This window comes from Protopterus annectens, chromosome 15.part0 (assembly GCF_019279795.1).
Source record: "Protopterus annectens isolate FY-2018-M chromosome 15.part0, PAN1.0, whole genome shotgun sequence".
Lineage (NCBI taxonomy): Eukaryota > Metazoa > Chordata > Ceratodontiformes > Protopteridae > Protopterus > Protopterus annectens.
The window spans coordinates 671,482,844-671,506,099 of record NC_056749.1 but is presented as its reverse complement, the minus strand read 5'-3'; the positions used below and the strand labels follow the sequence as shown (position 1 = coordinate 671,506,099).

At 44.3% G+C, this 23,256-nt stretch overlaps 1 protein-coding gene across 7 annotated transcripts in view; it reads right to left on the bottom strand.

Moving 5' to 3' along the window:
- The window catches only part of BCORL1 (BCL6 corepressor like 1), a 1,083,397-nt gene that overhangs the window by 556,352 nt on the left and 503,789 nt on the right, over window positions 1–23,256 (bottom strand). For all 7 annotated transcript variants that reach the window (XM_044057522.1, XM_044057520.1, XM_044057526.1 and 4 more), the window contains one exon: window positions 22,245–22,325. In XM_044057522.1, the coding sequence (XP_043913457.1) occupies window positions 22,245–22,325 (81 nt within the window). The remainder of the gene's footprint in view (window positions 1–22,244; window positions 22,326–23,256) is intronic.

Here is a 23,256-nt window from a genome sequence, read left to right as displayed (position 1 = left end):
AATCATATGTCTGCAACCCTAGGCTCCACTACAGTAATTTGGGACTTTGCTGGCTGGCCCTCTGTAGCCATAGATCCCTCTCAGACTCCTCCTACCTCCTACTTCAAATACTTAGCACCAGGGCCTCCCTATCACAGTAAGGTTTCATGGTGTTAAAGTGGTACAACTTGTGCCTCTGCCTTCTGCCTAGCAGTTCTACCATGTAGTTAACAGCACTGACATTCCTTACCCCTTTGAAGTTTCCCTCCCAAGCTGCCTGTAGCTTGTTGTGGCTGACAGAAATGAGAAGCATAACCTGCTGCCCCACAGCATACTCTCTAGCTTGAGCATTCCTGTCATACCAGACCTTTTCCTGCTGCTGGACTTCTGCCAGGTTCTCCTGGGCCAAGCCCATGAGTTCCCCAAGTCTTGTCCTGCGTTTTAGGACATATGCCTCAACAGACTCCTTGTGGTATTCACACTCACCTTCCCTCTTATCACAAATCAGATCTAGACGTCCCCTCACCCTATGCCCATGCAGCAACTCATATGGTGAAAAATCTGTAGATTCCTGGGGCACCTCTCTGTAAGCAAACAACAAATGGGGCAAATATTTGTCCCACTCTCTCTTAAACTGGTCTGCAAATGCCCTTAGTATAGTCTTTAGTGTAGACTTTAACCTCTCCAGAAGACCATTAGTCTGGGGATGGTAGGGGATGGTCTTTAGGTGCTTTACCCCGCAGTGCTACCACAGACAAGCCAGCAAGTCTGACATGAAATTGCCCCCACTGTCAGTCAGTATTTCCCCTGGGAAACCTACCCTGCTGAAAATCTCTAACAAAGCATTTGCCACCTTTTTGGCCTCAATGGAGGACAGGGCCAACACATCAGGGTATCTGGTAGCATAGGTTCATAGGTGTTTACTAGGCTAACGACCACAAGGATCTTTTTAAGCATAGCCATGCATCCCAAATCTCTGACAAGTTCTGATACCTTTGATAAGTGTAAGCATGGGCCTGTGAAATGAACCATTTACACGTTACCTGTTTGCATCAGAGACATAGGTGCCAAACCACAGATGAATTTCCGGTTTTCCATCCAATTGTCCAAGTTGCCCTTGAATTGGATTAGGGAGGAACTCTGCTTCATATGGATGGGGAGCCTATTCCACAGAAGGGGTACTCTCTGGGATACATACCTATCTCTCCAGCAGGTCCTATTTAAATCATAGGCAAAGTTTAAGTCTTTACAATGGGTAATTCTGGTACTGTTTGTTTTGTGGATATGCAGGAGGTCTTTCAGAGTGGGGTCAGACAATGCCCTGTATGCCAGGCCTAGATGTCCCCTCAAAAGCCTGTAGGAGACAGAATACAGGGATAGGGCCTTAAGGTGGTTTGCATAGGGGATATTACTTACGCCCTGTATTCTTTTAGTGAGGAACCTCTGTGGACGTTCCAGTTATTGGATATGCCTGGTTAGGTATTTACTAAATGGGGCATTCTACTCAATGATAGGTCTGATGAATGCGGAATACAGTGGAACAATGATTTCCCTGGACTTGGATGCCATACCTTTGTTTATAAGTTGTGCAATATAGAATGATTTCCTCACCACTGCAGACAAGTGATGATCAAAGGCTAGATTACTATCTATGAGTGTCCCTAGGTCCCTGACTACTGGGTCAACTCTAAGGGGTGTGTTGTCAATATGATAGTTACCAGGGATGGATGACTTCCCAAAGGATACTATTATGCATTTCTTGGCCTTTAGTTTTAGTCCATGATTCTGACACCACATATTTGTCTGTCAGCCCCTCCTGGAGAACATTTGTGTCAGTGTGAGATTCAATGACAGTCCCTAATTTGCAATCATCTGCAAATTTAGTCAGCCAGAGACCACTGACATTGGCCTTGAATTCTGAGAAGTAAATGCCAAAAAGGAGCAGTCCAAGGACTGATCCCCAATGGACTCCACTTATGACTGACCTCTTTGCAGAGGTGGACTCCCCAAATCTAACTTCTTGGGGTCTGTCTGTGAGCTAGTTGGCTATCCACCAGGTGAAATATGGGCTTGTACCTAACCTGTTGAGTTAGTCAACAATGTCCAAGTGGGGTATTGTGTCAAATGCCTTGGCCAGGTCAACGCAGGAAGTGTAAATGATTTTGCCCTCATCTATTGCTTTTGTGACCTTCTCAAAGAAGTCCAAGCATAATCTACTACCACCAGGATATACTTCTTCCCTGTGGAACTTGGAGTACTCAGAGGTTCCACAATAATAGCTACCCTCTGAAATGGTTCCTAAATCACAGGCAAAGGCACTGAAAGAGCTTTGACCCTGTCTCTGCCTTACCTACCTTTTGGCACTGCTCACAAGTTCTGCAGTACCCTGTTACATCTCTAGAAATCCCAGGCCAATAAATGTTCTGCATAATATGTCTTTTTGTATGCTTTATGATCATGCGACCTGCAAAGGGAATCTCATGGGCTATGGCTAGAAGTGTCAAATGGTAGGCTTTTGGCACTACCAACTGCCGTATTCTCTCATTCTCTAGCTCTCCCTCAGGGGTCCACTCTCTATACAGTAACCCTTTGTCCCAGTATACAGGTTGCCCCTTTCCTTGAGAATCAGGTCCTCCCTGGCTACCTCCCTCAAGCCTTGTAATGTAGGGTCTGACAGCTAAGCCTGTCTTAACTCTCTTTTTGTAACCCTTCCTAGCTCCCCTTCCACAGGATGTCTGGAATCCTCTGACAGTGGTGCCTCACTGTCAGTCTGAGTACTACTACTCACCTCTGCCCTTGCAGTCACTCTGTCCAAGGGAACCTCAGCACCCACAAGCAGCTGCATCTTACCTTCAGTTTCACTGCTACACTGTAGTTCCTTCTCTGAAGTAGCCCCCACACCAGTCCTGGCTTCAAGTGTGTGGTCTGTCTGGAACCCCCAGGCTACCAGACCCAAATGCTTGTCTCCAAGCCTGACTGCATGTAACTGCATGCACATAAGCTACTGCATTATCAAAATCATTCCCTATCAGGACATCTGCAGGGATATCCTCAAACACACCTACTTGCTTGCTTCCTTTTCCACCCTCCCAGTCAAGGTGAAACCTAGCCAAAGGTATTTGGAATGGGGTCCCTCCCTAAAGCTCTGACTGGAGTAGACTACTCAAGCAAGGAGTGCTCCTTTAACAATTGCAGACTTCATAATGGTTAAGTCAGAGGCTGTCTCTCTCTTAACAGTGGCCTGTTTCCCATCTACTAAGATAGGACATAACCTCTTGTGGTAGTTTGGTACCCTTGTTGTCTGCAAACAACTTACTGCTGGCATTCTGTCATTCGCGTTTACTGGCTCTCCCACCTTTTGTTCCCCAACTTGCCTCTGTAGACATCTATATACTACATGGCCCCACTGGTTACATTTAAAACATTTAACCCCTGGTCTTGGACATGTACCTGAACTAGTGGTTTCCCCTGCTACTGGCAGACTCTATTGGGGTGGTTTAGGCTGCCCACCATGGGTTCCCTTAGACCCATGTGCAATGCTGGGTATTCCTTTCCTGTGCAGTGACGCCCTGCTTGCTAGGTGTAGGTCTCCCTTTTTCCCCAACTCATCTGCGGTGTTGCATTCCCTACCTGCTAACCAGATCCTCATGTCCTCAGGCAAAATGCTAAGGGCTTGTTCCCTTACCAAAAGGTCTGCCAGCCCTTCAAATGTGGTGACCTGGCACCCACTCAACCACCTATAAAAATAAATGCTCAACTCAACAATAAATTCACACAAACGCTTTCATCTGCCTTGCATCTATGTTCATGGAACTTTTTTCTATAAGCTTCAGGTGGTTACCTTAACACACTCTAATAAACAATTTTTAGCAGCAATCAGTATCAGACAATTTAGAAACAGCGGTTATAGCTTTACCATGGAGTAAGGGGATCAGGAACCATACCTAGAGCACCTGGACAACATTATACTGTTTACAAACCTTTTCAAACATATGAATAAAACTATCAAAATGATCACACTCTGTAAATTGTGGAAGAAATTTACTGACCTTTATTGCTTCTGAGGTTTGGTTACTTCTTTCCCTATTACCTCCACGACCCTGGTGAAGAGTCAGCATCTCCTTTTTATGTTGCCTCTGCCTCTCATTTTCTTCGGCATCCAGACGTCTCAGTCTCTCTGCTGCTTCTAACTCCATTTGTTTCTCCTGCCGCAGTCTCTCTGCTGATTTTAGTTCCAAAATGTTTGGCCTCCAGTTCAAGTCTCTAACTCCAGGTGGATTTTTAAGTCCTCTGTGGAAAGGTAGAACTGTCTATTTTTGAGAGTCATACATCCCCAAGGCCAGTCTGGTTGTCCTCCTGGTTGCTGGTCTGTGAAGCAGCTGTGACTATGCAATCACATCTGCTTTAGTCAGGTTAGCATGGCCCAGTCCTTTGGCTTGGCAGATCTCAGCCAAATGGGTCCTTGTCAGCTTGCCACACTCCTCTGCTGACATCCTTGCCTGCTCTCCCTGACTAACTAAGCTAACAAAAAATAAATATAACTACTGTGATATGAAACTCTGAATGTTTAATGTGTTGCTGCTTGAGAGTACAAACACATTCTTTAGTGACCACTGTTTACAGGCTACCGGAGTTCAATATCCACACCACTGAATCCCAGTAAGTTATGTGGTTATCCCACCACTGCCAACCGATAAATGTGACAACTCACCATTGGGTCTGTGGCTAATCAAGTCTGCAGACGACTAAGTTGGGTGCTGTCATTGAATCCCCAAATGATGTTAACATACTGCAAGAGGGTCTCACAGCTACAAATAACTGGTGTCAAAGTCATGGCCTTAAGTTAAACACAAAGAAATGTAATATCATACCATTCAGCAAAAACACAGCCCGTACTGATTACCACATCAATGGCAACCCCTAAGTACGCAACATGTGGTGAGAGACCTGGGTACTCAGGTTGACAACAATCTCCCATTCAACCATCACGTGGCGGCAGTGGTCAGAAAAAGACTTTTACTTGGCTCATCTCATAAGTAAAGAGATTGCATCCAGAAAAAAGGAGGTTACCTCTCTGTACTCCTCCCTCATTAGGCCTATAATTGAATATAATACCCCTTTTTATATGTACCTTTCCAAACAACTGCACCAACTGGAAAGGCCACAGAAATACCTCACAAAGAGAATACATGGCCTCAAACATATGTCCTATGTGGACAGGCTCAAATCACTATCACTATCACTCGACTCTGTATCATACAGATTGCTCAGAGGTGATCTGTGTCTCGCCTACAAGGCACTATTTGACCCTGCCCTACTACAGATGCTCCATCATATCCTTAAGTCTAACTCCTTGTGCATTACCTGCTCGATAGGCCTAAATCTAATATGTGACATCAACAAAACCTGCTGGAGAGACAGGTTTGTCTCCCAGAGGCTGCCCCTTCTCTGGAATAGACATCCCATACATGTCAGAGTACCTTGCTGACCCTCTTCAAGCATAACCTTGATGAGTGGATGGGAAACCACAAATTTGTCCCAATGGTTCCACCGTTGTTCCTCATTGACAGGGGTGACAGGTGCTGACTGAGGGTTCTTTTTTTGGGGATAAACTCTTGGTTAGACTTGTAAGAGCCTCAGGGCCATTAGCCTAGTAACCTCCTATGATCATATGTACCAGTAATCAAGAAGCCTCAATCCTCACTACTGGCAACAGTGGGGGATGTACACTGAGAGGATGACAAGGTGCACACAGTATTTCCCTTAAGAGCAAACAGAGACCACAGTCAGTCTGGGGCTGGTTTCTCCCTCTTTCTCCAGATCCCTAATAAGACTCCCCATTGTCACAGCTACAGAGTTGAGATCTCAGCTGTGTTGCCAAGACCTCCAGCCCCCCTCTCTGTTCAGCCAATACAATGCTTCATGTCCCTGCCCAAGTAGCTGACACACATACTCTGAGGTTTGATATACACACACACACACACACACACACACACACACACACACACACACACACACACATATAATACACAATCCTGGGAAAGGCTGGCACAGATTTACTAGCTATGCCCCCTTTTGCCTAGACTATGAGGTAGTTACTACTGCCTCCAGCCAACTCCTTATCAACTATTTTAAGGCCCTTAACAAAGGATTGCCAATCTTCTTGTGTAATGTTACTATTAATACAAATGGTAATTTGACCAAGAGCAAGGCTATTAGGAGTGGCCCACAGTGTCAAAACTTAAATATGTATCACAAAGACCAGCCACAATGAAAAGTTTAAATATATTTAATAATAAAAAAATAAAAGAGAGACTTTGGAGTGAGTAAGTATCGTTTTTCTGCATTTTCTTGCTGCCTTTAGCTAATTCCACCTAAAACACAGAATTTCTAGAGTGTCTGTAATTTAAAAAGCTTGTTTCAGCTACATATTGTACTTATTTTACTGCCTGCACTTTAACAAAGTCATTTTTGTGTTTAAATTACCTGCTTACCTGTTGCAGGTTACACACTCAAGTGTGATAGCCATTTCTATGCATATAAAATGTTTTTTTGATTGTATCTGCTTTATTTTCTGAAAAAAAAAACAAAAAAAATATACTTGTTTTCCCGCCTTTCTAAGCTAGTATAGTCCAGTTTTCAGGTTAGTGCTGAATTCAGGGCTGTGTTACAAGTTTCTGTCTTTGCCCATACCTTACTTGGATAGAATGAAGTTTCTCTGTTCACTGTGAGAGAGGGAGCTTTGAGCAGTCTATCTGTCCCTGGACGAGTGGTTTTAGCCCAGAAATTAGTAGTTTATTGGCCATTTTGGGCTAATTTCTATCTCTTTCATTTCTCTGATATAAAACCCACATTTGTAAGGGTTTTGTGCTAGTATACAGCTCAGCAAGCTTCTGCCTGGTGTCCTGCAGAGGTCTACAGCAGCAGGGAGACAAAAGAGAGACTTTTTAGTGATTAAGTATCATTTTTCTGCAGTTTCTTACTGCCTTTAGCTAATTCCGCCTAAAATGCTGATTTTCTAGAGTTTCTGTGATTTAAAAAGCTTGTTTCAGCTACATATTGTACTTATTTTACTGCCTGCACTTTAACAAAGTGTTTTTTTGTGTTTAAATTACCTGTTTAAATGTCGTAGGCTGCACACTCAAGAGTGACAGCCATTTCTGTGCATTTACAGTGTTTTTTGATTACATCTGCTTTATTTTCTGAAAAAAACAAAAAAATATATACTTGTTTTTCTGCCTTTCTAAACTAGTATAGTCCAGTTTTCAGGTTAGTGCTGAATTCAGGGCTGTGTTACAAGTTTCTGTCTTTGCCCATACCTTACTTGGATAGAATGAAGTTTCTCTGTTCACTGTGAGAGAGGGAGCTTTGAGCAGTCTATCTGTCCCTGGAGGAGTGGTTTCAGCCCAGAAATTAGTAGTTTATTGGCCATTTTGGGCTAATTTCTCTCTCTTTCATTTCCCTGCTATAAAACCTGCATTTGCGTGGTTTTGTGTGCTGGGCAGCACCAGTTAGCCAGGGTATAACTATTCCCAGCTCCACAAAGTCTACTCTTCAATTTTTCCCTTGAAACTACACAAACTTTCAACTTAAGCACTCAAACCATTCACTTCTCATCCTGGCACTTGCTCAAAACTCATAGCAAATACTAATAAACCTTAGCACTAGACTCCCTATACTGTAGAGAAGGACAAGGCTCTCTATTCGACCTTACCAGCCAATCAGTAAAACAGTTCACTGTACCTATTCAGGCATGTCCAAAGGGCAGTTTCTGGTGTACTCTCCGGTCCAACTGGTGAACCTGGGCATTTTGAGGCAATGTTACAATTGCCTCATGTACACAGACAACCCTCTCCTCCTTCCACCAAACACTAATACATGTGAGAGATGCAATTATACAGCCAAACTGGAGGCTAAGCTCTCTCAACCCAAGACTGGACCAGGCAGTCAAGAGGAGAAGGGAATTACTTGCATCACACCACCAGTCTCACATAGACCTATGAAACCAGACCAGTACTGGCAAAAAACACAGAAATACATGAAAACATACTCGGAGGCTCTAAATAAAAATCTGCAAAAGCAACAGAGATCTCCAAAGCAGACATCCAAGCAACCTCCACCCCCCCCAACACAAACTATGAAACACATACTTCACAAAACCAGTGTGCCACACAATCACAGCCCTTAAGGCAAAATAACATACCTAACACACTACTAATAGGTGACTCTATAGTCAGGCACACTGACGTCCCACTCACTAGGCTGAACAAGGAGAAGGTTACTGTTAGCTGCCTGTCGGGTGCCAGGATCCGCCACATAACACAAGCACTCAGGTCACTCCAGAACAAGTATAAATATGACTCTGTCATTGTCCATGCTGGTGTGAATGACCTGAGCCGTACCTTACTGGACTACATGAAAAGAGACATATAGAGAAGCTCTCTGATCACATAGCCTAGGTCGGTATGACCCTGACCCTGAGTAGCATCCTGCCCTCACCAAGAATGATACCATGGTATAGAGAAAAAATTATCAATTTCAACAACTGGCTAAGCTTCTGGTGTCATTCAAAGGGGATCCAGTGTCTGTCAGCCTGGGATGACATGCTAGTCAAGCCATGCCATTTTGCTACAGACGGCTTGCACCTGTCACCCTTAGGCTTTTGAATACTGGCCAAGGCTCTTGCCACCCCCATAGTGCCTTTTTTAGGCAAGACTCAAAAGACAAACCCACCGCCATAAACAGCACAAGTAACAAAAAACTGAGGGTAATGCTGCTCAATGCCAGAAGTCAAAACCTCAAAATGCACGCACTCGATGCACTCCTCAGTATAGAGAAAATCGATATATGTGCAGCAACAGAAACTTTTAGTTATGTACTTACCATAACTTTAGATGTATGGGATCCATCTCGCCTACATTCTCTACAGATGGGTTCGGAGCCGATCCTCGGCTCCGACTCGGCACGCTATACAATAGCACGAAGTCTCTTATTGGCTGAGTTACCTCATATCCCAGGATGCACCACTACTGCTTCCCCAGATCTTGTTTGTCCGCACACATGCACACACACATAGACTGTTGTTATAAGATTGCCAGGTGTTTCAAGAGAGGAAACAGTTGTATTCGTACCGTCCGGTCTCTTCTGGCCTCCAAGGCAGGGGGAAGGAGGGTGGGTTATTAGAATGCGAGATGGATCCCATACATCTAAAGTTATGGTAAGTACATAACTAAAAGATGTAATGTGATCCTATCTCGCCATTCTCTACAGATGGGACAGCCCTAGCACCTAATTCCTGGGTGGCTCATTGGAAAATGGTCCGAGAACCGTGGAACCAAGGAAGCTCGACCCCTAGATGCCACATCCAATTTGTAGTGAGAAATAAAGGTGTGTAGAGAAGACCACGTAGCAGCCGCACAGATGTCATTAATAGAGAGCTTGGAATTAAAGGCTGCAGAAGTGGCCATAGCCCTGGTAGAATGAGCTTTCACTGGAATTGTAAGCTCTTTATTTGAAATGCGATAAATATGACTGATGCAGTCTCTGATCCACTTGGCAATAGTGACCTTCATGATTGCTTTGCCCAATTTATTGTCCGAAAAGGACACAAACAGTTGATCTGATTTTCGTGCTTGGTGTGTCCTATCCAAATAGAAACGTAATTGTCTGTGCACATCTAAGCTGTGAAAGGTATACTCAGCTCTGTTTGTATACTTAGGGAAAAAAAAACGGTAATTCCAGTGATTGTTGCAAACAAAAGTTAGAACAAACCTTTGGTATAAAGGATGGGTTTGGTCTAAGAGATACTCTATCCTTGTGAAATACTAGGTATGGTGGTTTGACACATAAGGCTTGAAGTTCTGAAACTCGCCTGGCTGATGTGATAGCAACTAGAAGGGCAGTCTTCCAAGAAAGAAATTTCAAGTCACAGGTTGCTGCTGGCTCAAAGGGAGGTGTGGTTAAAGCGGCTAACACTACGTTAAGGTCCCACGGTGGTGCGGGATGAGATATAGGGGGCCGTAGAAGCCAAGCTCCTTTAATAAAGGCTTTGCACAACTTATTGCTCATTAAGGGTGGTTCTCGCTCGTGAAAATTGGAAATAGCTGCCAATTGAACTTTGATGGTAGACACCGAACAACCCTGGTTGAACAGGGAAGTTAAAAACTTCAGAACCTCTGACACAAGCTGTCATAGGGTCTAATCCTCGAGTTGGGCCCAAATAGCAAACCTCTTCCATTTACTGCCATACATCTTTTTTGTAGAAGTCTTGTGGGCCGAGGACAAAATATGCAAGACTTCAGGGTCGAAAGAATGGTTCCTAACTATGGTTGGAAGAGGAGTAGCCAAGCTGCTAGCTTCAATGAATGTAGGGACTGATGGAGCTGTCCTGACTGATGCGTCAGGAGGTCCGGAATTTGGTCCAGGAACCAGGGACCGTCCAATGCATACTTGCGAAGAAAAGGGAACCAAACTTGACGAGGCCAGTATGAGGTGATTAGAATCATTTTGCTTCCCAAGCGAATCGCCTTCTGAATCACCTTGGGGAGAAGGGGAACCGGTGGAAAAACGTATAGCAGACCGGAGGGCCAAGGTTGGACCAGAGCATCCTTGGGCATCTCCCCCGGAACAGGAATGAGAGAGAAGAAATGCTGGCATTTTGTGTTGAGAGGAGTTGCGAAAAGATCGCAACATGGAACTCCCCATCTGGTGAAAATCTGTGTTACCACTTTGTGATTCAAGGACCATTCGTGAGGGGAGAGAATAGTCCTGCTCAGTCTATCAGCTAACACATTGGATGACCCCGGAATGTGTGTTGCCACTAGAAAGCGTTTGGTAGCAATCGCCCAATCCCATACCTTCATGGCCTCTCTGCAAAGGGGGTAAGACCTGGTCCCTCCTTGCTTGTTCAAGTACCAGACTGGTAAAAAACGAAAAAGCACACAAAGTCACAAAGTATAGTAAGCACCAAGATGAAAAAATCCACTGTTCAGTAGCGTATAAACACTTTAATAAAATGAAGCTTTTAGCTCTACTATTAGTAGACTTCCTCAGATCATTATAAAAAATTTAAACACTCTTTAAATACTCTCTAAGGTGTCAGCTGATGCTAATTAAAAATAAATTGATCCCCAATTAATTAAATAAAGAAATCCAATAAAATCAATACATCATGATAGTAACACAAAGTACTAGTTATACAGATAAAAATGCTTAGTTGTTAATTTATCACATAACACAGCATAAGTAACAAACCCTCTTTTATGGAGCTGACCTGAGACGTTGAATTGAGTAATTTAGATGTTACCACATATAAATGAAGTGAACATCTTAAAGCTAGTTTAAATTTTTATGCATTATATTAGCTTTTCATAAAAGAGGGTTTGTTACTTATGCTGTGTTATGTGATAAATTAACAACTAAGCATTTTTATCTGTATAACTAGTACTTTGTGTTACTATCATGATGTATTGATTTTATTGGATTTCTTTATTTAATTAATTGGGGGATCAATTTATTTTTAATTAGCATCAGCTGACACCTTAGAGAGTATTTAAAGAGTGTTTAAATTTTTTATAATGATCTGAGGAAGTCTACTAATAGTAGTAGACGAAAAGCGCTTCATTTTATTAAAGTGTTTATGCCAACGTTTACTGAACAGTGGATTTTTTCATCTTGGTGCTTACTATACTTTGTGACTTGGTGTGCTTTTTCGTTTTTTACAAGTACCAGACTACCGACATGTTGTCGGATTGAATGGCAATCGTCCCCCGGGGGAGGTGATCGTGCAATGCTTGCAACGTTAAAAGCACCGCCCTCATTTCCAGGATATCGATGTGGAGAAGACTCGTCGGAGTGCCACGTGCCTTGGACCGACCTGTCCAGATAATGCCCCCCCCACCCTGTCTGGGAGGCGTCCGTAGTCAACGTGGCCGAGGGGGATGGGGGAACGAAGGGTCGCCCCTAATCCAGGTTGGAGGAAAGAAGCCACCAACGAAGATTCTGTTTGCATGTCTCTGTGATCAATATGTGGTGACTGAGGGGGAGGTCTTGATAAGACCACTGGACTGAGAGGAGCCACTGGAGTATCCTCATATGCAACCTTGCCAAGGGGACGAGAAGAATGGTGGCTGACATGGAACCTAGCAGCTGCAGTACCATTCTCGCTGGAGCGCGATGTCTGAGGAGTAACACCCGAACTTGAGACTGCAATGTTGCTATTCTTTCCGCAGGAAGATAGACTCGCATCTGCCTTGAGTCTATTTCTGCACCAATAAACAGAATACGCTGTGATGGCAGCAATACGGATTTTGTCCAATTGAAGGTGATTCCTAAGGAGCTGCCTAGGGAGATAGTGGCTGCTAGAGTTTTTAAGAGTAGATGCCTTGAGGTGGCAGTTAGGAGCCAGTCGTCTAGGTATGGAAACACTTGGAATCCTAGACTTCTCAGGTGAGCAGTCACCACTGCCAAACATTTGGTGAACACCCTGGGGGCTGTGGTGAGACCAAAGGGCAGTGCACGGAACTGGAAATTACTGTCCCCTAGGCTGAAGCGCAAGTGTCTCCTGGATGCCTAATCTATCAGGATGTGATAATAGGCGTCCTTGAGATCTATGGAGCACATCCAAACACCCTTCTCCAGAAGCGGGAGAATGGTTTGCAAGGTGACCATCTGGAATTTGGACTTTTTCACTGATCGGTTTAACCTGCTGAGATCCAAAATGGGCCTCAAGTCCCCGGTCTTTTTTGGTACCAAAAAGAATCTTGAGTAAGTCCCTGATCCGGCCTGATCTGCGGAGACAGGTTGGATGACTCCTTTTTGAAGCAGCTTTGAAATTTCGATGGCTGCCATATCCCGTTGACTGGGTGGCGGGTCCGGGATTCTTTGGGATGGTGGGGGGGTTGAGAGAAGGGAATGGTGTAACCTCCGGCGATGATTCGGAGCACCCATTGGTCCTGAGTGATACTTTCCCAGGCCTTTAGGTGTCTCGAAAAACGACCCCCGACTGGCTCCGGATCTGCACAGTCGGGCACTCCTTCAGGGATGCTGGAAGGAGGAGGTCTCCAGTGTTGCGGGGGCCTCCGCCGCCTCTGGGACGGCATCTCCCTGAAAAATTTCCCCTTCCTCTGCCTCTAGAGGGGGAATCGCTCTGCTGAGATGAGTAAGACTTTTGAGACTTACGGAACCACATTTTCCCTCCTCTTCGAGCCTTGGGATAAGGTCTGAAGGGAGTGGAAAACCGGGCCCCTACGGCAGTTAAAGTCTTACCCTCCTGCTCGCAGCGAGTCAACGTGTCCTTTACCTTGGGTCCAAAAAGGAGGACCCATCAAGGGGTCGGCAAAGGAAGACTTAAAGGCCTCGCAAAAGTGACACAGGCGTAGCCAGGCTTGTCTCCGTTGAGCAACACCTGTGCCCGCAGCTCTGCTCGCTCCTTCGGCTGCATACGAAATGAGCCTCATGGACGAGTTGGATAGGGAGGACAGGGTAGCCAACTGGGAGTTAACCGTCTGGGCTAACTGCTCAGGTAAGTTACCAGAGAGGGTATCCGAAAGCTCCTTGACCAGATCCCTCTGCAGTCTCGTAAAGTGCGTCAGGTAGTTCAGAGACCTTAATGTAAAGGTTGCTGAAGCAAGGGTGCACTTCCCGTACCGATCCATGCTCCTAGACTCCTTATTAGGAAGATGGACGGATGTTGAAGCCTCTGCCACATCTTGTTGGGTAGCAGATGCCACCACCAAGGCATCTACAGCCACACCTTTGGTAAGAAAGTCCTTATCAGGGGGTGCCGAAAGGAATTTATTGCGGCGAGCTGGCACCGGTTCAACAGAGTCCGGATGTTCCCACGCCCTTCGAGAGATCAAATCCAGGAGCTCATCGAAGGGCGGAGACACCCAGGAGGCGGAGGGCTAAGCCCCGAAGGCCTTGAGGAACACCGACTCCTCAGCAGAAGGGGGTTTGGACTGCCAGTCGCCTCGTTGCTTAAGGATTTCCAAGATGTCCGCAAAGGATACATCATCCGAAGATGACTTGGGGGACCCTTCCGCATCATCGAGGTCGGTATCCAAGGTGAGAGACTCATCAGGGGAGTCAACGTGCTTCCTCTTGCACTGTCTCTTCCTCGGGGGTTCCTCCGAAGACGTTTCGGAGGGACCTCCAGGAAGAAGGGAACCCCCGACGGGGTAACCTCAGGCCCAAGGGCTCCGCTGTCGTGAGACAGGGGGATTGCAAAGGAACCAGTCTCCGTGCCAAGGGAAGGTGGTGGTGAGATGGTAGAAGTGGCCAGAGAGGATTTGGCCAAGGCACTCCTCATGGCCTTGAAGGCGGGACCACCAGAGTCCTGGGAAGGTTCAACCCCCAAGGCCACAACAGCAGTAGGAACTCCCACCGCCGACGCACCGAGAGGGAGGCTCGGAACCGAAAGGATCGGTCCCGAAGCGTCCCCCCGGGGCCGACAGAGGAGGTTCGCGTACCGAACACTGACCCGCAGGGCGGGGTTGGAGTTAGGGTCGGAACCGACCCGACAACCTCCACCGGCTCCACCAACACCGACTCCAATGGCGCCAAAGCTGTTGGAGGAGGAACCAAGATGGCAGGGTGGGAAAATGGCTCCGGAGCCGACTGGGCTGGAGCCGAGACCAACTTTTGAAAGACCGGAGACTGAAAAAGCCTTTGAAGCACCCTGTCTACATCCGAATCGGACATCCTCGACGACCGAGAAGAGACCGACCGACTTCTCCGCTGGCTCCGAAAGACTGGGGGACCGGGTCCAAATGGTTTCGAGAAGTATCGGCGCCGAGGGAGATTCCACCACTACTGCAATTTCCCTCGGAGCCGATGTGGACTTCGGCACCGAAGGGGAAGAGTCTGAGCGGGCAACCTTCATCGGCTCTGAAGGCAGTGGAGCCGATGGAGATGACTCGCCTCTCGACGCCCGAGCTCTCGGCTCCGAAGGCAGAGGAGTCGAGGCTGGAGACATCGAGGCAGCCCATTCCACCCTCGGCTCCGAAGTCCGTGGAGCTGACGGAGAAGCCTGCCTTGACTTTTTTGCTGTCGGATCAGACGGGCTTGTCGGAGCTGAAGATTTTTTCTTCCTCGACGGGGAAGAAGAAGAAGATAGGGCTTCCTCAAAGGAAGGGGTTATAAGCCCTTTCAAAATCAACTTATTTTTCCTCTCTTGGAGCACGCGAGAGGAAAAAGCGTGGCAAACGCTACAGGATTCCTGTAGGTGCTTCGGCCCCAAACAGTATACACATAACAAATGGTCGTCCGTAATGGACATTTTATAATTGCATTTTGAGCATTTTTTAAATCCTGATGGCCTATGTTCTTTAGACATGGCTATCTACTTCAACTGAACTTTAAAGAGAAAGAACTTCAACACTGACTTTAAAGAAAATACACGTAGACTAAGGCAAGGTCCCTCTAAGTTAAACGGGAACACTTACCACCAAGAAAATAATACAATTTACCACAAAGTTCTAAATTGCAAAATCACACAATGAGTAGCTGTTAAACAGCCCTAACTATAAGCTGGCTAGGCAAAGGCCCCTCTAACTTAAACGGGCCCTTTACCGTCGAAGAAAACACAATTTTTACCACAAACTTTCCAAAAAAAAAATCAGTCACACAACAATAAGTAGCTGTTAAAACAGCTTTTGGGTAAATTTAGCAAAATTTCTGACAGAAATATAAGCACTAGAGGCACTTAGCTCAGCCAAGTCCGAGACCACGTCTATGCTGTAGAAGCGGCAAACGAGATCTGGGGAAGCAGTAGTGGTGCATCCTGGGATATGAGGTAACTCAGCCAATAACACACTTCGTGCTATTGTATAGTGTGCCGAGTCGGAGCCGAGGATCGGCTGCCGAACCCATCTGTAGAGAATGTAGGCGAGATAGGATCACATTATATCCTGGTTTAAGGCTCCAGAGAGCACCCCAGCACTACCAGGCTACAACTCATATCATACATTTCAGCCACAAAACCCAGACCGAAATACAAAAGGTGGGGGAGTATCCATATTCATCAAGGATACCCACACCTCCAGGTTGGTGGCACAGCACGATGCTTCAGAGATCATCCACGTGCAACTAACAATGGGAAAAACTGCTATTCAAATTATAGCTTGCTACAGATCACCCACCATGTCCCAGGACCCCCACTCTGCATTCCTGGAAACATTGGGAAACATAAAGGTCCTACCAAACACCCTGTTATTGGGTGATTTCAATTACCCAAACATTAACTGGGAGAACTACTCAAGTACAAATTCCTTGCCCAACATTTCCTAGAATTTATAAACTCAAATGCCCTGGATCAACTGGTCAACACCCCCACCAGAGGTGACAACATATTGGACCTGGTCATCACCAACGTGGGCGACCGGTGTTCCACACCGGAGGTCAACCCCTCGCTGGTTAGATCTGACCATAAACTAATCACTCTGGATATCCACATTCCGCCACCACCCCCCGGTCAAAAAAACCACCGTGAAAAACTTTTCAAAAGCAAACTTCACATTACTTAAGACCAAGGTGGGAAGTTTCAAAGGCCCCATGCTAAAGGATAACGCTGTCAAAGCTGCAAAATCCTTTACTAATGCACTCTACGGGCACCTACAAGAATGCATGGATCATGCTATCCCAAACAAAACCAAGACTCACTCCTCCAAGAAAAGGAAACCAGTCTGGTGGACCCCTGCCATAAACAAGCTATACAATAGCAGGAGGAAACTAGCACAGAAAAGAGTAAAATTCCAAGAAGGGAAGACATCCCTGATCAGTATAAGCAAGAAACTACGTTCCCTCATAAAATCATCCAAGGCTAGCTTCAAAAGAAAAATTGCCATGGACTCTAAAGATAACCACAAGGCATTCTTTAGCTATGTCAAGAATCTAAGTGGCAATTCTCAGATCTGCTCGGAGTTAGTGCAGAATGGCACAAAATACACTGAACCGACCGATATAGCCAACATCCTGGCAGACAGGTTCAGTGCAAACTTCACCCTCCTCTCACCCTCAAAAGGGCCCATAACTATACCAGAAGAATGTAGTGCCCCTGAAATCACAGACACTCAGATTAAAACAGCCCTCTCCGAAGCCAAAAACTCAGCATCAATGGGACCAGACGGTGTCCCAGGCTGCGTCCTACACAAGCTCAAAGATGAACTAACCCCTCACTTAAACACACTGTTTAAACTCAGCCTCTCCACAGGCTACGTGCCCACAGAGTGGTGCACAGCAACGGTTATTCCGCTCCACAAAGGTGGAGTCACAACGGACCCCGGGAACTATCGCCCTATAAGCCTGACTAGCTTGGTCTGCAAAGCTATGGAGCGCATCATCATGGATCTCATTAAAAGAGACATTGGAAACCTCCAAACACTGGACCCTACCCAGTTCGGCTTTGTTAAGGACAGATCATGCCTCCTAAACCTGGTGGACTTCTTTGAGACAGTTGCCAAGGCTATAGATGAGGGAAAGGTGGTCCACACAGCCTACCTAGACCTCGCAAAGGCCTTCGACACCACTCCCCACTCAGGTATTATAGACAAGCTCACCAGCCTGAACATAAACCCCTACGTCATGAGATGGGTTGCCAACTGGCTCACGGACAGAACCCACATGGTAAGAGTTGCGGGAGCTAGGTCTGACTCTAAACCGGTTACAAGTGGCGTTCCCCAGAGCTCAGTCCTAGGACCTCTCCTGTTCGGCATAAACTTCTCAGAAGTATAGGCAAGCACAGGAGGACTACGGCTGACCAAGTTCGCAGTCGACTGCAAACAAGGGGCTATAACTGACTCTGGCTGACACAGACATCCTCCAAAAGGGTCTCACCGAGACAGATACCTGGTGTCAAAACCATGGCCTCAAGCTAAATGCCAAAAAGTGCATAGTCATCCCCTTTTGAAAAAATAAAGTACCCACAAACTACCACATAGGTGGTAGCCCCTAAATACGGAAGACGTAATAAAGGATCCGGGGACCCAAGTAGATAGTAACCTCTCCTTTGATAATCACATTGCCAAAGTGGTTAGAAATCCTTCTATGTGGCCCACCTAATCACAAAAAGGTTTGCATCCAGATCGAAAAAGGTCATTGGGCCCTTCTGCGCATCACTCATCAGACCCATCATAGAGTACAATGCCCCATTTGGGATGTACCTTACAAGACACCTGCAACAACTGGAAAGACCACAGAAGTACCTCACCAAGAGGATCACTGGCCTCAAGCAGATACCCTATACAGCTTGACTGAAGAAACTCCAGCTGTTCTTGGTTACATACTGCCTACTCAGAGGTGATTTATGCCTGACATACAAGGCCATGTCCAACCCAGAACTGATAAACATGCTCCACCTAAAGAAAACCCTATCCCCTCGAGCTACATGCTCCAGGGATCTAAACCTCACCACAGCAATAAACAGGAAGTGCTGGAGGGATAGATTCCTGTCCCAGAGACTTCCCATGCTCTGGAACAAGATTCCAATCTACATTAGGCAGAGCTCCTCGCTAACCCTCTTCAAGAGAAAGCTTGATGAGTGGATGGGAAACAGAAAGTTTACCGCAGGGATCGTTCAATAGCTCTGCTGGACAGAGGCACAGGGAACTAATCTAAGGGGGCGGCGAAAGCCAACACATTCTGGCTAGGCTTATAAATGCCTTCGGGCAGATAGCTTAGTACCTAACTATGAACCTATGAAAAGAACAAGAAAATATTCAGTATATATTTACAGTGACATCAGAGTTTAAAATCACAGGAAATATTTAAAACAACATTGCAGGACAGTCTCAAATAAATAAATAAAAATATATAAACTAAACTTTGCTATATTCCTGACTATATCTAAGAGAATTATACTATTCCCTAGTAACTTATTTCATCAGAGCAAGGCAGATGATGTGGTGAATGGTCATTGTCAGGTCCAAGACAGAATACAGAATTCTCTTTCTCTTTGAGAGAGTTCTCAAATTAATATCTCAAATATTACTGCTGGGATAGCTTGCAGAATTACATCATTTCTTGTCACTTGACTATCTGAGGTGAAACCCCCACTGCTGGAAGCTGACAGTATTTAGCATCTACCTGTGAAAATACACAGTCCTCAGATCTTTGGCAGATGCTGGAAGTCATAAAACAATTACATTCCTTCACATTTCAAGACAAGTAATTAATTCACCCTAGAGACAATATAGAAAGCTCCCTAGTTTTAGTCGCTGTGTTTCTTTGCTGCACTGAAACTGAAAGATAGCATCTTTTATGGAACAGCCATAAAGTAATTTAATTTCAGTTATTTTCTGAAGTTAACCTCCTGTATTCCAGTTTCCACTGTTAAAATATAAACATTTAAACAGTTACAATAATGCATGTATATTTCTGTTCTTTTTCAGTAGGGCACACTGTGGTTACATATTAAGTACAAGCACTTTATAAAATATCGTTTTTAACACACACATCTGTAAAAACTAGTCTGATATACACATAAAATACAGTTCTAATACATTTGTAGCACAAGCATCTTACACAAATCATTTTGATATTCACCAATGACATATAATTATTTACAAAATTCCAGCAAGCTGGGCTGGCAGTATCTCCCTTTGTCACAGAAGTATTAACTAAGAGCAGTGACTAGCAGAATAGAAAATAAAATAAATAATTTAAAGCAGCCTTTTCTTACAACAAGAAACTGCACACCAATCATTCTCCATACTTTCACAATTAGTCAAAAATAAACATTAATATGTGAGCCTGAGAATTCAAAATTCTGGAAAAACAAAGCTGCACAAGCATATACAATTTCCCATACCCATCAATAGTCTTCCCAACCTTATCAGAAACAGTATGATATTAATAAACTAACTGTTTAGCAGCAGAAGGATTAACTAAAGTTATGGCTTCTGGGACAGGTTTGGTAAGAGTGTATAAAAACTTAAAGACTGAGGAACTTTATGCATCCTATCTGCTGTTTGCCTTTTTTAGTGGCAACAGGTTGGCTACCAGGAAAAATACAAGCAGAGATACATACATCCCCCATAGCTGACAGTACTGGAAGAACTGGTGAAGGTTTGGGAAATTCCTCCTGTAACTGCTCAAAAATGTTCTGAGGGACTGAGAAACCACGGTGTACTCCCACTGAAAACACTAGCACATTCTGGAAACAGTCTCAAAAAGAGAGGACGCCCCAAAGGGAGAATCAGAAACTGACTGTCCTGTGAGTCTGAATCTGAAAACTGAGGAGAAAGGCCTGCATTTGTCCCTTTATCAAGAAAAGAGGTTTCCTGCTTTCTTTTACCAGAAAATACTTAAGAAGGATCAATAGCCTGAATAAAATCATGAGCCAGACCCAGTGAACTACTCCCATCTAAAGTAATTTGAGGAGTATTTATGTTTAGCTTTCTGTTTCATTTTGACAGATAAAAATGGGGCCAACAGTGCTATAATTAGCAGTTGCAGCTTCCCCACAGATGGGCACAACATTCAGACAAAACTGGGAAGCCTTCCCTGTTCTCTCTCCCAGGATTGACGAGAGTGGCTCTCACTTGCACACTGATGGGATTCCAACAGACACAGAGGGCGTGGCTAATACCAAGTCTATAGCGGCTGTAAGTGCTACACCAGAGGGATCTGAGGTAAAAGATGAGTGGTCTGAGATACAACAAAAGGCCACAGATGAGTCACCCACCTGTGAGTCACCCACCTTTGGCTGAGGCAAACTATTAGCCTAGTGTGGTGGCAAAGGCTGTTTGCTTAACTTATTATTTTGTGGCTGGAAGAAGGACTGGCACGGAAGTGGCAGTTTTTTCTAAGGTCAAGCTAAAAATGATGTCTCTTTCCCAAGGAAAACAAGCAACAAAAGCTGGTAAAAATTTAAAAATTTTAAAAGTTACTTTTTCACACAAAAACACAGTAACAAGCACTTTAAAACACTTAACCATCCTCATGAGGAACAATACAGACAATTTCTACACAGAAAAATGATTATCAAATACTTTAAACAGCTTTTAAGCTGACAGGAAAAAAGACCACACTCCTTTAAAAGTACAGTACAGTCTCCTGACAGTCCATAAAACAAACTCCTAGCTTTAAAATAAATTTCCTAAACAGACAAGTGTTAATAAATAAATAATTTTTACAGTGGAAGGTTTTATCCCTGAAGGGATCTTATCTGCCCAACTAAGGAACAGCACAAGCTCACCACTGATCCCCAAAAGACGCGGAGGACAGTACTCTTCAGCGCCACGACAGTCAGCTCAGCTCAAAATGCCTGACAGTTTGGATGCATGGAAGCATCCTGAAGGTATAGAACCTGGCCCTCTGTTATATCCTATGCAGGACATAACCCATACAGCTTAGGTTACTGCTGCAGTGATCAATATGAAGCATATCAATATATGCAGAATAATGTATAGGAAAAGGAAGAGTAACATTTAAGGGAAGGCAGGAATTGAGGAATTTATGTAATGTCTGAGTGAGTGAAAATTGTTAAAGAAGACATATATGGATACTTCATGAAATAAAGGAATTGTTATAACAGTTTATCTTCTTTTTTTGTTACTGTACATGTACCTACACCATTTTCTAAAAATGTCATATTTAATAAATGTTGATAAAAAGGACATCTCTCCTCACAAATAGAGATAATGCCCCACTTTGCAGAATACCTCTGGTGAGTAGAAGGCCTTCTAGCAGCTTCTATCACTTCTGGGACTCCTGCTAGGAGTTGGGCTGGGAGCAAGGAATCTAAGAGAAATGTAATGACCTGAAGTGAAAGCTGCTGCCATTCCAGCTAAGAGGCACTCTTTGTTGGCTTGCACTGTGAAAGTTTCCCTTTCTCCATATTACATTTGCAGCAAAACATTCAACTGTGTGAGCTAGGGAGGGGGCAGCCCTAATTAGCACAGTAAAACAAACAAACAAAGAATGGAATAAATGTGATAAATATGTCTAAGCATTCTTAGCATAGCATTCTAATTGTCAAAATGAAATGTGAGAGTTAATGCTGTTTTAACATAATACTGGATTAACAAAGAAAAACTATAACTGGACTGACCAAAGATCGTTACAAATGTCTTGTCTGCCATAAGTTTCTCAACATAACCTACCTTCCATTGTGATCTGCCAGGCAATAAAGTTGAATGTATTATCTGGAGCCACTGACAATGCTAAGACTGTGTGCATTCATAAACAACAAAACTTCAGTCTCAGTCTGTGGTTTTTACGTATGAATATGCATATGTATATTAACATAAAAAGATACACTTGTATACCTGATTGACTTCGGGTCCTGGTGCTTAGAACAACTGGGATAAAATCCTTGAAGTTGTTTCTATGCTTCTTCTCTGCTTGCTCTATAAACAGGAGAAAAAAATGAAATGTAAGTGCAAAGAATGGCATTCTACTATCAATGATCTATACACAGCTTGGGTACATAAAACCTTTTAAAGCACAAGCCATGTAAGGCACTAGCATGAAAGTTGACTTTGCCTTCACAACCACATACTCAGTACTCACACAACTATTCCATTCAATCTCCCCACCAGTCTTCTTTCACACGGTTACAGTGATGAATTTGAAATCTTCAATCATTTTTTCTCCTGGCTCTGAAATAGAGATAGTTAAGAAACCATTCACAACATCTTGATCTGATGTGTTCACACTTCCAAAGGAGATGTCAAATGCATGCTGCCACACAGTATGGTCCAAAAGTGTGACTTCTGTAGCACATCCTTAGTCTGGACGCATCTGCAAAAAGGTTTATAACATCTTAACATTTACAAAACAAAAAAAAAAAACAAATAAAAGTAATTAATGTCTTCTATACATGATGTACAATAAGTTCACTACACCCATCACCTCCAACTAACGTACAAACTTGAACCACTGTTCACATTACAACTGTGCACTGGCTCATTAAACCCATTATCTCTGCAATATCACCATACCCTATTCATTGTACAAATTTCTTCTATATCACCTGCAAACTCATGTTACTGTGTATCCTGGTAATGCTTCACTGTTAATGACATTAATTACAACCATAACATCTCACGCTCACACCACTGCTCACACTATGACCATAAACTGTTCATTATACCCACCCTCTGCAAACCAATGTTAATACCCAACCCAGCGGCTCTACACTCCTCATTAAACCCATCAGCTCTGCATCTGTCATCTGCAACCCTGCCATGGGCATGTGTAAAATAAAACAGCAGAGCTTTCACTACCACATTATAGACTTGCATAAGCTTATATCTTGGAATGTCAATGGCTTGGTAA